General features: G+C 54.6%; 1 protein-coding gene across 2 annotated transcripts; it reads right to left on the bottom strand.

The window, feature by feature from the left end:
• Positions 1 to 5,203: 5,203 nt before the first annotated feature.
• On the bottom strand, positions 5,204 to 12,844 carry XKR5 (XK related 5). Of its 2 annotated transcripts, XM_075144853.1 has the most exons (6): positions 12,380 to 12,844; positions 11,603 to 11,786; positions 11,338 to 11,519; positions 9,590 to 10,095; positions 9,051 to 9,162; positions 5,204 to 7,692 (listed from the first exon to the last, which is right to left on the bottom strand). In XM_075144853.1, the coding sequence occupies exons 1-6, from the start codon at positions 12,435 to 12,437 to the stop codon at positions 6,617 to 6,619; spliced, it is 2,118 nt and encodes a 705-aa protein (XP_075000954.1). In that variant the 5' UTR covers positions 12,438 to 12,844; the 3' UTR covers positions 5,204 to 6,616. The 2 variants fall into 2 exon arrangements, with proteins under 2 accessions (XP_075000954.1, XP_075000953.1); XM_075144852.1 differs by lacking the exon at positions 12,380 to 12,844 and having other exon boundaries at positions 11,338 to 12,363.
• Between the last annotated feature and the right edge of the window lie 149 nt (positions 12,845 to 12,993).

The raw sequence follows: 12,993 nt of genomic DNA, 5'->3' as shown, positions 1-12,993 counted from the left end.
GCAGCATGGTCGGAGAGGTGATCCAGCTGGGTCTCCGGGCCAGAGCAGTGGCACGTTCGCTGTTATTTATTGAAGCCAGTCCCTAAAAAAGCCCCCCAAAACCCCCCAAGGAGCCTGAAGGACATTAAGGGGAGCGGGCAGGGCCCTTCGGTGATTTTGCTTAGAAAAAACAAGGCACGAGCAGCGCTTTTGTTTTAAAGATCTCCCTTCAAGCAAAACAACCACCGGATCCTTTAGTTTGCAGGATCTGACCCGGCTCCTCCAGCATCCCCGGATCCCGACGGATCCCTCGCAGCCGCAGATCCCCGTCCCGTGGCCCTTGGAGAGGATTCGCGGGAGGGAGGAATCGCGGCTCCAGCGCGTTCGAGGGAACTGAGCCGTCTCAAACCCGGTGTTGAGAGCACAAAGCGTTTTCCTCCAGCCAAATCCGGCACAGGAAGCACAGTCCCTGGGTTCTCATTAAGCAGTCGTTCGTATTAGGCAAGTCTTGATGAGCCGGGTTTACCCTCCGCAACCCCCCCTCCTCCCCCCCCATGTTATTGTTTAGCCTTAGAGCGATGGGCACGGAGATTCAGCCCGGGCCCTGCCATTTACAGGAACAGTAAAAACACCAAAAAGGGATTTGCAACAAACCAAAACTGTTTAATTAGCAGGGAAAAAATGTCAAGAGTTTCAGCTTGGAAAAAAAAAACAAACAAATAACAACAACCCCAGGGAAAATACTTACATCTTCTGTAATGCCCAAGTATTGTGTTTCAATATTTGTGGAAGTGAAGAGATGTTTTTTTCCGGGTAAATCTTTCCTGGGTTAATTCAGGGGGGTTACATCATCTCGGAGCTGGAAAGAATGTTTTTCCCCGTGCGTTGAACAAAACCGACCCCGAAACCTGGTGCCCACGGGCAGCGCTCAGAAATCCGCAGAGGGAGGCGGAAAATGGTGCTGCTGGAAGGCAAGATCCCGGCAGGGCTGGGGCAGGGCTGCTGCCAACCCTCGTCGGTACCTTTCCAACCCGCTTCATTTCACCTTGAAAGAGGGACAAGAGCGACCCGCTAAAAATGACAAGCCAAGGGGACGGTGCCAGCGGGCTGGACAGCCACGTCCCCAAGCCCAGGAGCTCGCCCAGGTGTTGTTTAATTTATTAGGGACGTAGCCTCCGTTCCTGCCTGCTCGCTCCTTTTTCCAGATCACCGGTGAGCGGCACAGCCAGTTCTCCTCGGGAGCCCGCGGGTCACTCCCTGCATTGTCAAAATTCACCGTCGATTCCTGCTCCCCGCTCCCTTGCTGCCCTTTCGCAGCCCGCGAGAGCTGCTCTCATCGGTGGCACTGAGCTCTCCTGGGCTGGGGCACGAGCCTCCGCCTCTCTGAAGCGCTGGAGAGGGTTTCCTTAAAAAACAAAACCAAAAAAAGGCTCAAATGAGCAGAAATCTTCCATTCCAGGGTAGGCGAGAGCGCAGGGTGATCTGGCCAAGTGTGGTGGGATGGAGACATCCCCCACTCCAGACCTTCCGCAGGTGGCTGAAGCCCAAACGTTGGCGATGAGCATCCCCCAAGGCTGGGCAGATCCTAAGGTCTAGCTCAGGATAGAATGATAGAATAGAATCACAGAATGGTTTGGGTTGGAAGGGACCTTCAAAGGCCACCTAGTCCAACCCCCCTGCCATGGGCAGGGACATCTTCAACTAGATTAGGTTCCTCAGAGCCCCTTCCAACCTGACTTTGAATGTTCCCAGGGATGGGGCATCTACCACCTCTCTGGGCAACCTCTGCCAGGGTTTCACCACCCTCAGTGTGAAAAACTTCTTCCTTATATCTACTCTGAATCTCCCCTCTTTTGGTTTAAAACCATTCCCCCTTGTCCTGTCGCAACAGGCCCTGTTAAAAAGTTTGTTGCCTTCTTTCTTATAAGCCCCCTTTAAGTACTGAAGGCTGCAAGGATAAGGTATCTCATCTGAAAAGAGCTTCAGGGGAAATGCTGAAGAAGTAGCAGAAGGTCTGGTTGGGTGTCCTCAAGCATTTGGGCCACAGGGAGGAAACATCAGCCAGTTCCCCTGAGCAGTTGGTTCGTCACCCCTCTGCCACACCTTTCCCCAGCTGCAGTTTCTTGTACAGCTTCACGCCGTGGGTTTGGATTGACCCAGGACCACGTTGCTCTACAGAGAGCAAGGACCTGAGCTTTGTGGGACCTCTGTGCTCTGTGGGTTGATGTGAAGACAGACCAGAGCGGGGAGTGACCATGTCACCCACCCAGGCACATGTGCGCTGCTCCATGGGTACGCCGCCGAATATCAGGACTCAGCACCATGGTGGTGACAGCTGGAGCTGGTTCTACCAAACCTGCAGGTTCCCATGCCGTGTCCAACGTGGATGGTGGCAGCTCCCCTTCCACACCCACCTTTGGACCTGAAGTCACCATGGAATATTTGCAGATGGGTATCACCCTTCCCAGCCCTAAATACTACCTTGGCGAGACCCTGGCAGGGGCTCTCAAACTTTCCCCATGGCCTGGTGATGCCCGGGGAGGTGGAAGGAACCTCCTGCAACCATGGCCACATTCGTCCAGGCACTTGCTGTGCTGTATCGGCCACCTCCAGTATCCCAGAGCCCCCCATTTCACTCCCACCCGCTCCCATCTGTGATGCCACAGCAGCATCAGTCCTGCGCATCCCTCTCCTCCCATAACCCGGGCGCTGGATGGGCACGTAGCGTCTGGAACAAGGCGTCCGCTTCTGTGTCCTTGAGCAGCATCTCCCTCTGGTGGCTGAGGAACAAGGAGCTATGGGGACAAACCACCCCAGCGCGACTTCTTCGGTCTGGCAGCGTTGGGGAAAAATCTGGATGTGCACCAGGTGATTGGGGCATCTTGAGTTCCCCCTTCCCGCAGAGATGGGAAGGGTGGGGAGGGGTATCTGGAGCTGTGATTTGCAGCTGGACAGTCCTACTCCAAACAGGGCTTTAGATTTAACTAAATATAAGTCAAAAAAGACTTTAGATTTAAGTCATTTCTATAGGTGGAGACCTGTGGTTCAGTGCTGGGATTGTACCCAGCACGTAGGACTTGGACCCTGGGTGCAACAGGGCTCTTGCGCAGGCTGGAAGTCCTTAAGACAGATAATTCACATTATTTCACTTCATTTCACATTGCTCCCAAGGAGAAGGTGAGGGGGAGCACGGCAGGATCTCACCAGTGACCATCTCCCATCATCAGGGAGCAAAGCCATGGGAACACGGTCCCCACACCTACACCCCCATCTGCACTCCAGCCATCATGCCCCCTCTGGTGCTGTCCCCAGAGTCCCCCTCTCTTGGCCACTCCTCGATCCATCCAGGATTTCCACAGCCTCCAGGGTCAGAGGTGTCAGCTCATGGTGCACCTCCAGGCCCTCTGTACATCGTGGATGTGCTCTGAGAAACTAAAGTCCTCAGGCACGCCTGTCTCCTGTGCCCAAAAGTATTTCTCTACTTTCTCAGAATTGTCTGTTTGGCCATATTTTCTTTTCTGACTGGCCCATGGGATAGTTTCTCGACGGCTGCTCGGTGCTGTTGGACCTTTACCATCTACAGTTAGCCCATGCCACCACAGAGCTAGCACTAAGCTGTAGGATATAGCCCTCCCAATCATTTCATGACCCTTACCAATTTTTGCAGCTACAGCTAAAACAGACCCATGGCTGTTCGAAGACAGTCCTTGGTAAGCCCAAGCTTAGTTAGCACAGAGCCTATGGTCTGCTGTTAACAGCAGCAACCCTTTATTTATCGAGTGAAATACACTTACCGCTCACAACTGCAACAAGGATGGTGTAAATCCTTCTCGGTTTCAAGACCCTGGACCAGGGCAGAAGAGCAAACCCTCAATGCATTTGCTTTTCCTGCCCAATCTTGCCTTGTGATAACCAGCAGAGGTTTGAGGGCAGCCCATAATTTGGATGGTCATCACTTGATCTACTAAGCGTTTGATTTTTGTAGTCAATGCAAATGATTATGGCACGTAGGATTGCAACCACAGGGTGTAAAGCCAAGGTCAACACTGCTGTGGCTTGAGTAGAGCATCCAAGGAGAGATTCCCACCAAGCACAACGCCAGGCACTGTGATCCTTGGTTGGTGGCTTGTTTTCCAACCTGCTGGACCTCAGATGTTAGGGTTGGATGCTCTTACAATCTGCAGCAAATGCTCAAAATCTACCCCAAATATTACCAATCTTAATTTAGCTTACAGTTTCAATGATTCTTGTCCTGGTAGTGTTTCTTCTCAAGGTTGCTAAAATCAGATCTCTTGGTCCAAGTTATAGAGGACACAGGCCCTTTCACGGGACCCCTCCAACCTAAAGGGAAGGCTCTGGGTTAGGAAGAGAATGATCCTGCTCAGGGAGGGAAAAGACTTTCTTGTCCTAGACCTAGTTTGGTCCTGGTTTGGGGATAGGGTGAGCAGGCACCACCGCCTGGTTCAGCATCACTCACCCTGCTCTGGGCCAGGGGGTGGGGGACAGGGGCAGCCGCCACCAGCCACCCCCCCAGTGATCCCAGGTTCTCACTCTGGGAATGGGACAGGGAAGACATAACCAATCCTTCCTCCCAGCATCTGCTGCCTGGCACAGAAATTTGGCCAGGAAAGGTCTACATCCCCACCCCAAGGGGCTGCCAATGTCCCAGCTTGCCATCTCCACTCCTCCTGAGCTGCAACTTGCCCGCAGCAACCAAACTCCCCCAACCCACCGCTACCCGCATGCCACAGCGAAGTGCCCAGGTCCCGCAGGCTGAGGTGGCCCCAGCTAGAAAGATGCTGGATGCAGACCCTTCTTCAAAATCCCGATAAGCATCTCGTCCTGGGGCTGCAGGAGAAAAATGTGGGGAAGAGAGAAAGGAGGAGATGTGCAGTCCCGTGCCCATTCACATCTGTGTCCTATCTTTGCACACCCTCCAGCTGGAGAAAGGGAAAAACCCTGCTCAATTAAACAAATAGCTTGATCGGGGCGGGTAGAACGGGAATGGGTAGAAAATCTAAGAAAACAGGAAAATGGGAGTTGCAAAAGAGAGGGGAGGAGGCCAGGTCACATCCAGCCGGGGAGCTGCACAGCGGTTCGCTTGCAAAGCAGCAGGAGATCAAGGTCCAACATCCCCTACAGCAAGGTTCTCCACGCTTATGTGCGCCCCCAACGCGAGACACAGCCACAGTTTGTTTTTTAAAGCATCGTTATATATTATCAAAGGTAGAAAAACAAACTCGATAAAAATTTCCATAATGCCACGGCAGCTCTGCTGCCTTCTGTGTGATGCACGTAGCGAGGAGGACTCTGGAAAAGCCGTTGCAACTGCTTCTTCCCTGCAGAGCACAGCCCCAACACGGTGGTGCTGGGGTCCGAATGGAGACGCGGAGCTTTCACCACGTTGGAAAGCGGCTTCACTCCGAAACCGGAACCAACTGGGTTTTCAGTGCCCAGATCAGCTTGAAGAAACATCTGGCTGGGTCAATCCTGAGCAGTGAATGCTACATGAAAGCTTTTTTTAATAATTCATCGCATGCCTGTCCTTCTTGATGCCTTTCCTGCCCTGGGGCACCACCGGAGTCCTGCCCGCAGCGGGACAACAGCTGGAGGATGCGGCCAGATGTGCAGCAGCTGGCATCCACGAGCACGCTGGTGAACCCAACTGAGCAGACCTCAATCAACAGGTTCTGGGCCCATGTTCTGGGCACAAACCCATGTCCAGCCAGCCCGGCTGGAGGCATTAGCTATTTCTGAGACCACAGTATTGATGCTTTTAGTTCCTGAGATAAATAAACCCCACCTGCAATGGGGATTTGACGGTGGCAGGAGTATCTAGATCTGTTTTGAGATTTGGCTTGAGGTTAAATTTAAGACGGAGCATTCAGCCAGATCTGGATTATCTGCAGCTGGGTGGAAGGGGGCAAGGAAGAGGCTGGGCAGAAAAGGTCACTTGAGGAAGCAGGACAGTAAGCAAGCAAGCAGGATGTGCTTTTGTCTATTAATTCAGGGTCCTGAGGTTTTGGGTTGCCGTATGCAGAGGGTCTGGGCTCCTATGTGGCCCCAGCAAATGGAATTGGTAAAGCTCTCAAGATGAACCTGGTGGGAGAAAAACAGATCAAGCACCGCTGAGCCTTACTTTAGAGCTTATTCTGCCCAGAAGGAAGGGTATCTGAGAGTAAAACTCATTATTTTTCTGGTTTAGGCACTTATTTGTCCTGAGAAGACTCCTGCTTTGGCCAGCATTGCAGCCCCTGGAGACAGCAGCCAGATCTCCATGCTGAGATAGGCCAGCAGCTCATACAGGCACTTGGTAAAGGACACGCTTCAAGACATCGTCACAAATATATCAAAGGCAGCATGCTCCAGCTGCCTAGCAGGACTATTACATAAATAAGTTCAATAAATACCTAAACCTGCACTTTTAAGGCTTTTTAAGACCTTTGAAGCTCTCCAAAACTCCACGTAGAAGATGCAGCAGAAGGGAAAGTGATGTCCTAGGGATGGAGGACCACATCTGCCCGGTGGCAGGGGCACCATGGGGACAGTCTTCATGGCCACCACCTCCTGCCTGTACCCTATCGATGAGCCGTCACCCCAGCGCTGACCCAAGGTGACACTGCAGCAATTTACAGGGTCACTCCAGCAACCCAGACAGGTCTGTCCCCTCTCCCAGTTCCCCCAGTCCTTGCTGTGGGCATCTAGGGTCGGCCTTGGGGGTAGAGGTGAAGCATGGTGGCCTCAGCTTGCTCCTCACGACAGTCTCCTGCGTGCCACAAGGGTGGGTGTCCCAAAGGCGATGCCACCCCATGAGGGCACCCACGGGCTCCGAGCCCTCTTTGGGGGGACCCGCCACCCCACAGTTGCTTGTGCCTCCGAGGGAAGAGCTGCTCCGCAGATGCTTGTGGGCACAAGAGCCCAGGATTGGGCTGATCCTCGCCATCTCAAGGGATAAATCCCCTCCTCCTCCTCCTCCCAGGCAGCCTGGAGGAGGTTGGGCTTCACGGTCTCTTTGCACCAGGGCCACGCACGTAGCTGTGGTTGTCCCCGCGCCGGGTTGTCCCCCTCCCTCGCTCACGCTGAAATACATAGAGGAGCCCTCGGCCGGATCCGGGGAGAAGCTGCTGGGAAAGGATACGGCCGGGTGAAAACCAGGCTCCTGCCCTGCTCCGTTCTCCCGTCCCCTTCTGGCAGCGCCGGCGCTGGGTTTGCCGCCTCCTCCATCCCTCGCCGCCAGCAATTTCTCATCAGTCAGACCAGATTCCACACCTCGAGGACCCATTTCCCTCGTGGGGAGGGAAAGGTTTGCTGCAGGCTCAACACCGTTGGGTTTTCCCATCATCCATCCTCCAGGATAAACCTCTCCCACGCCACCATCTCCAAAAGCTGCGTTGATCGTGGACATATCTCCTGTTTTCAAGGCCAGCTTTACCAGCAGCCAGTGGTGATGGTTTGTCCAGCTGTCCTCCAAACACCCTCTGAATTGCAGGAGCGATGAGCTGTTCCCGTTTTTGGGATCTGCCGTGGTCCCTTCCCCTACCAACGACTCTCTGTCTCCCGAAATTCCCAAACTCTGCCCAGCTTGGGAGCTGTCTCCAGCAACCTGGTCATCACCAGCAGCTGCAGCACTGCAGGTTGTCTCCAGAAAGCCCTGCCAGATCTCGGTGGACTTGGGATGGAGCAGGCTGTAATAAACCACCAGAGCTGCGGCACCTGAAAAAGAGCAGAAAGGTGTCCAGGGATGAGTCCCAGCAGCGTTTCGGTGAGATGAGGAGGAGAAACCAGACCTCGTTGTCACCTCCAGATCAACAGGCCCTTTGCAGAGATGCTGCTGGGCATCAGGTGTCCGAGCAGCACGTCTTTCAAGCATATTTAGGGATGCAAGAATTCCACTGAGCAGCTTTCGGGAAAGGGAGCGCTGAGCACGCTCTCAAGACCGAATTTAATCCGGATTGATTTGCGGAGGCAGCCGCTGAGCACCAGCAGAGAAGGCACGGGGCAGGGAGGAGGTGTGGAATGCAGGAATCCTTCCCCTCTCGCAGCATCCCCGTCCTCTAGCCACGAAATGAGACACCAGCAGGTTTTTAAGACACCTTCCTACTTCTATCCTAAATTCGTTCAAGGCCAGAGGAATTGCTCCTTTTCCAGCCCAAACTTGCCCTTTCTTGAACGCGGTTGATCTGGTCTGGGGAGACGCACAAAGCCCAGCACGTGGGCGTTAGAGCTTCCCTCTGCCTCCATCCCACGGGGAAAACACGAGCCCAGTGGGGACCTCACCCAGCAAACAGCAACTCCCATCCTTGCCCAGCGCAAACAGAGGTGCCGATGGGTTGTTTGCAAGCATCGTACAACCTCTCCCCTCCTTCAGCTGAGTTGTGCATTAAAGCTTTAGGGAATTAAATGCACCAGCTGGCCATAGCTCCTGCCTGCTTTATGGGCACGGTATGGAGTAAGGCAGGGTATGGGTAAGGTATGGATTACCTTCTCCATCACGTACCAAAAAATCCTCCCCATGAACACAAAAAGCTTTTCCATTTACAGAAGCAGCGCTGGTCTTTGAAAGAAAACAGGGTGGGAGAAAACTCCTGTAGTTCCGCATGGTCCCACACCAGCGTATTTCCAAAACATAGCCAGTGATGGCTGATCGATCCCAAGCCACCTTCACAAATCATCAGTATATGTTTAATAAAAACGTTTCCTTGCAGTGATGCCCTGTGTTCTACCACTGCCTGCACTGACCACCAAGCACCGAGATCACAGAAAGCACAGATGTGCTTCAAAATTGCATATATTGCATTTGGCAGCGGTACCTGAGCCATATGGTGACATCTCGATCATTTCTGCAAGCCTCCCTCTTCAGGGATGGGCTTTTAAGAAATGATGAAGAAATGAAACTCGAGGTGGATTTATGTACTATCAAATACATTCAGACACTTCAGCTGGAAGAAATAAAGCAAATAATCTGATGCAACTAAAATAACCAATGATGTTCATTTGCAATTAAAATAACTGGCGATGCTCATTTACTCTCAGAACATGCAATCCAGGCTCTACAAACCAGCAGATCTTACCTATTAGAGACCCTGACATGACGGCCCCGGTCACGAACAGGCTGTTCCTCAGCTCTGCCTGCAGGAACCGGGTGGCCAGCAGCAGCAGGAGGGTGTTTTCCATCAGCATTATCTGCAGAGCAGAGGGAAAAGAGTTGTCACTTTTATCCTTCTGATGGCTTTAGATGTGCTTCCTATGACAGAAAACACCCAGTTGCTAGATTCTGCTGATTTATTTTGCACCTAACTTATCACTTAAAACGTAAGGGTCGCTGAATTGAACTTTCTGCAAGGTCTCGACCTTTTTTTAACCATGAAAAATAACTGCGGAGCAGCAGAGCCGCTCTGGTGTTATTAAGACATTGTATGGCTGCTGCTAAGAAAACAAAGCCAGGGCAGAAGGTGCATCCACCTCGGTGACCACGAGGCTTTGTCGAGACATAGGAAATGCTGGATTTTTATCAAGTGGTGATGTAAGAGATGAGAAAGGAGAATCTGAAGCTATGGCTTCTCCCCAGCAGCTGCAGCCATGTGGAATACTGAATATTCTGGGTACTTACTGCATAAAACACGGCCACCCTGTGCTTGGAGGGACCGGACCGGACATTAACGTAGCAGAAGATGTACACGGCTCCCACCAGGCAATTGAACAGCCTCCAGCGGCAGGGCTGGGCCACAATGTCCGTCTGCTGGGCCACCAGCCAGAAGGACATGAGCAACCAGTGGACACCTACAAGGAGAAGGGACTGAAAGGGCAAAGCCGTTCCTGGGGGAGGTTGCAAAGCGCTGCAGGACCAGGAGCGTCCCTGTGGCTGACAGCAGGACGGGACATGGGGAAGATGATCACAGGTCTTACCTGCCACAGCAAAAACCCAAAAGGAATACAGCCTGGCAAAGAGCACCAGGGCCAGGACCCTGGTCCCCAGCATCCCCGTCCTCCAGAGCAGCAGGCAGAGGACGGCCGTGGCTGGCGGGCAGAGGTGACCGGGTTTCAGCAGGCAGGAGAAGCGGCTGTAGGAAACCAAAGCCCAGGCGAGGGAGAGCAGGGACAGCCCCGCGCTGACACCTGCACGGGGACAGGGGCAGTCAGGCCCTCTGAAGGACGCCCAAATGCATTGATTCCATATCTCAATGTTAAGGAGCTGTTGGTAGCATGGCACCCCGATACAAGCCAGACACCCCGCTGTCCTGCCAACTGGAGTATTTTAACCAATTCCTGCTGAATCTGCTCTCCTTTGCATGCTCGGCATCTAGAATCATAGAATCATAGAATCATTAAGGTTGGAAAAGACCTCTAAGATCATCGAGTCCAACCGTCAACCCAACACACCATGCCCACTACACCATGTCCCTAAGCACCACATCTACACATCTTTTAAATACCACCAGGGTTGGTGACTCCACCACTTCCCTGGGCAGCCTGTTCCAAGGCCTTACCACTCTTTCAGTAAAGAAATTTCTCCTAATGTCCAATCTAAACCTCCCCTGGCACAACTTGAGGCCATTTCCTCTTGTCCTATCGCTGTTACTTGGGAGAAGAGACCAACCCCCACCTCGCTACAACCTCCTTTCAGGTAGTTGTAGAGCGCAATGAGGTCTCCCCTCAGCCTCCTCTTCTCCAGGCTAAACAACCCCAGTTCCCTCAGCCACTCCTCATCAGACTTGTGCTCCAGGCCCTTCACCAGCTTCGTTGCCCTTCTCTGGACACGCTCCAGCACCTCAATGTCCTTCTTGTCATGAGGGGCCCAGAACTGAACTGCCCAAAACTCCCTGCTTAAATCCTCTGACTGCTCTCTGCCACGGGCAGAGCTCTGAAGCAGCAGGGCAGGTCCATCTCCGGTCGCTGTGATCGGACCAGAGATTGACTTGAGTGTGACTTTGCCCTCGCCGTGACTCCACACTCCACCTTCTCCCTTTGCAAAACACAGCTGAAAGCTCACCTTTTCTATGAAGCAGCCCCAAAACCCTAAATGCTCAGCACTGCTTAGGTGCTGAGACCATCTACAGGAACGTGTGTTGGGTTCAAACCCAACCCAGGCACTGTCTACCGTGGAGGTCCCCTATATGCCGCAGGGAATGACCGTACCGGCCGGGAAAAGCCATGGATAGCTCAGAGACTCCTCCACGTTCAACCACAGCAGATCTTTAAGCCACATTTGTCCCTGCTGCTTTGCATTGGGGGTTTCCAGCCCCTGTGCAGCATGCTCCTCCATCCAGAGCCTGCCCTGCACCCTGCCACACGCGTCCCCCACCCAAATGCATCACCCCTCTGCAACTCGCAGCACCCTCCTGGGAACTCCCCGCTTACCGGGGACGAAGCTTGCTGGATCGACTGCCACGACGACGTAGGCCTGCAGCAGGAGGTGAGGCAGGGTCTGCAGCAGGGCTTCCAAGAGCCGCAGCACACACACGTCCCCGTGCAGCATCAGCACCTCCCCGGCACGGGCACTGCCGCTCGTCTTTGCCGCCATCCTCAAAACATCCCAGTACCTGCAAGAGTCACCCTGGTTTTGGCAGGTTTGGGACCGCACCCCGGTTGCGGGGGGGGATGGACCATGAGGAGCATCTCTCACCGCTTCCAGAGGCCCAGCTGCAGGAGGTGGAGCACCAGGAGCCAGCAGCCGGGCGGGCGACCGTCCGCTCTGAACCAGAGGATGCTGAGGAGCTGAGCCGCGTAGCCGGGCACCACGCAGGCGATGGTCAGCCCAAACCAGCCCAGCTGCCCCCGGACAAGGTAGTGGACGATGGCGCAGAGCCCTGGAGCAGGGCAGAGACGCACCGCTGAGGGATGCCACAGCCATGCACACCCAGGAACTGAAAGGTGCTACCCATAACCCGCCCCAAATTCAACTCCCAGCCACCAAGGGGGTTTGCAGCCTTTGTCCCCATCTTATCTCCAGCTGCCGGCTCCCGGTGGCTTGTCAGCTGTGGCACAGCCATCGCCACCGAGGGGCCTGGCCCAAAGAAGGGCTCTGATAAAAAAGCGCTCATGCTCCAAATAAATAAAAAAAAAATTAAAATAATAATTTAAAAATATTCAATTTTTCAAATTAAAAAAAAAAAAAAAAAAAGAAAATGGCTGGAGTCTGCACGGATGCAGAAAGCCCAGGGCGCTGCCGTCCACGGGTCCCGCGGGGCAGAACCGCGCACCTTCCCCTCCGCGGGTGCGCAGGGCCGCCACCCCCTCCCCCAACCCCGGGGCCGGGGGGGACCCAGGACCCCGGGGCGGCTGCAGAGGGGCGGCTGCCAGCTGCCCCCCGCGCTGCACCCCCCCTCCGCGTGTGCGCAGCCCCGCGCAGCCTCACCACCTCACCACCCCCCCTCCCCGCGCATCCTGCGCGCTCACTCACGCGCTCCGCGCTCCGCCGCCAGCAGCGCCAGGCAGAGCCCCGGGAAGGCCCCGCGCATCCTGCGCGCCCCTTCCGCGGCGGCTGCACCACGGCGCAGGAGGAAGAAGAGGAGGAAGAGGGGGAGGAGGAGGAGGAAGGAGCCGCCGGCGCCGGTTCCTCCCCGCCCGGCCCGGCCCCACCGGGCACCTCCCCAAGAGCTTCCCCCCGCCCCGCCGCCGCTTTTCTCTCCCGCCGGGCAATGTTACGTCACGTTGCTTGCGTCACGCGGGGTCTTGCGGCAGCATAGACCGGCGGTGGTTGCACCAGCCCGAGACCCCTCGGATTATTGTCCATTTGCACAAGCCCGTCCCAATATCCCCCAAGTCGTTGTCTCCTTGCACAAGCCCATCCCGATGTCCCCCAAGACGTTGTCTCCTTGCACAAGCCCACCCCGATGTCCCCCAAGTCGTTGTCTCCTTGCACAAGCCCACCCTGATGTCCCCCAAGTCGTTGTCTCCTTGCACAAGCCCACCCCGATGTCCCCAAATTTCTTGTGCACTTGCACTGGTTCGTCCCGATGTCCCTGCGTTCTCCTGCACTTGCACAAGCCCACCCCGATGTCCCCCAAGTTGTTG

This window comes from Calonectris borealis, chromosome 3, assembly GCF_964195595.1.
Source record: "Calonectris borealis chromosome 3, bCalBor7.hap1.2, whole genome shotgun sequence".
Taxonomy (NCBI): Eukaryota; Metazoa; Chordata; class Aves; order Procellariiformes; family Procellariidae; genus Calonectris; species Calonectris borealis.
The sequence above is the reverse complement of the archived record's forward strand: the minus strand, read 5'-3'. Positions and strand labels throughout refer to the sequence as shown.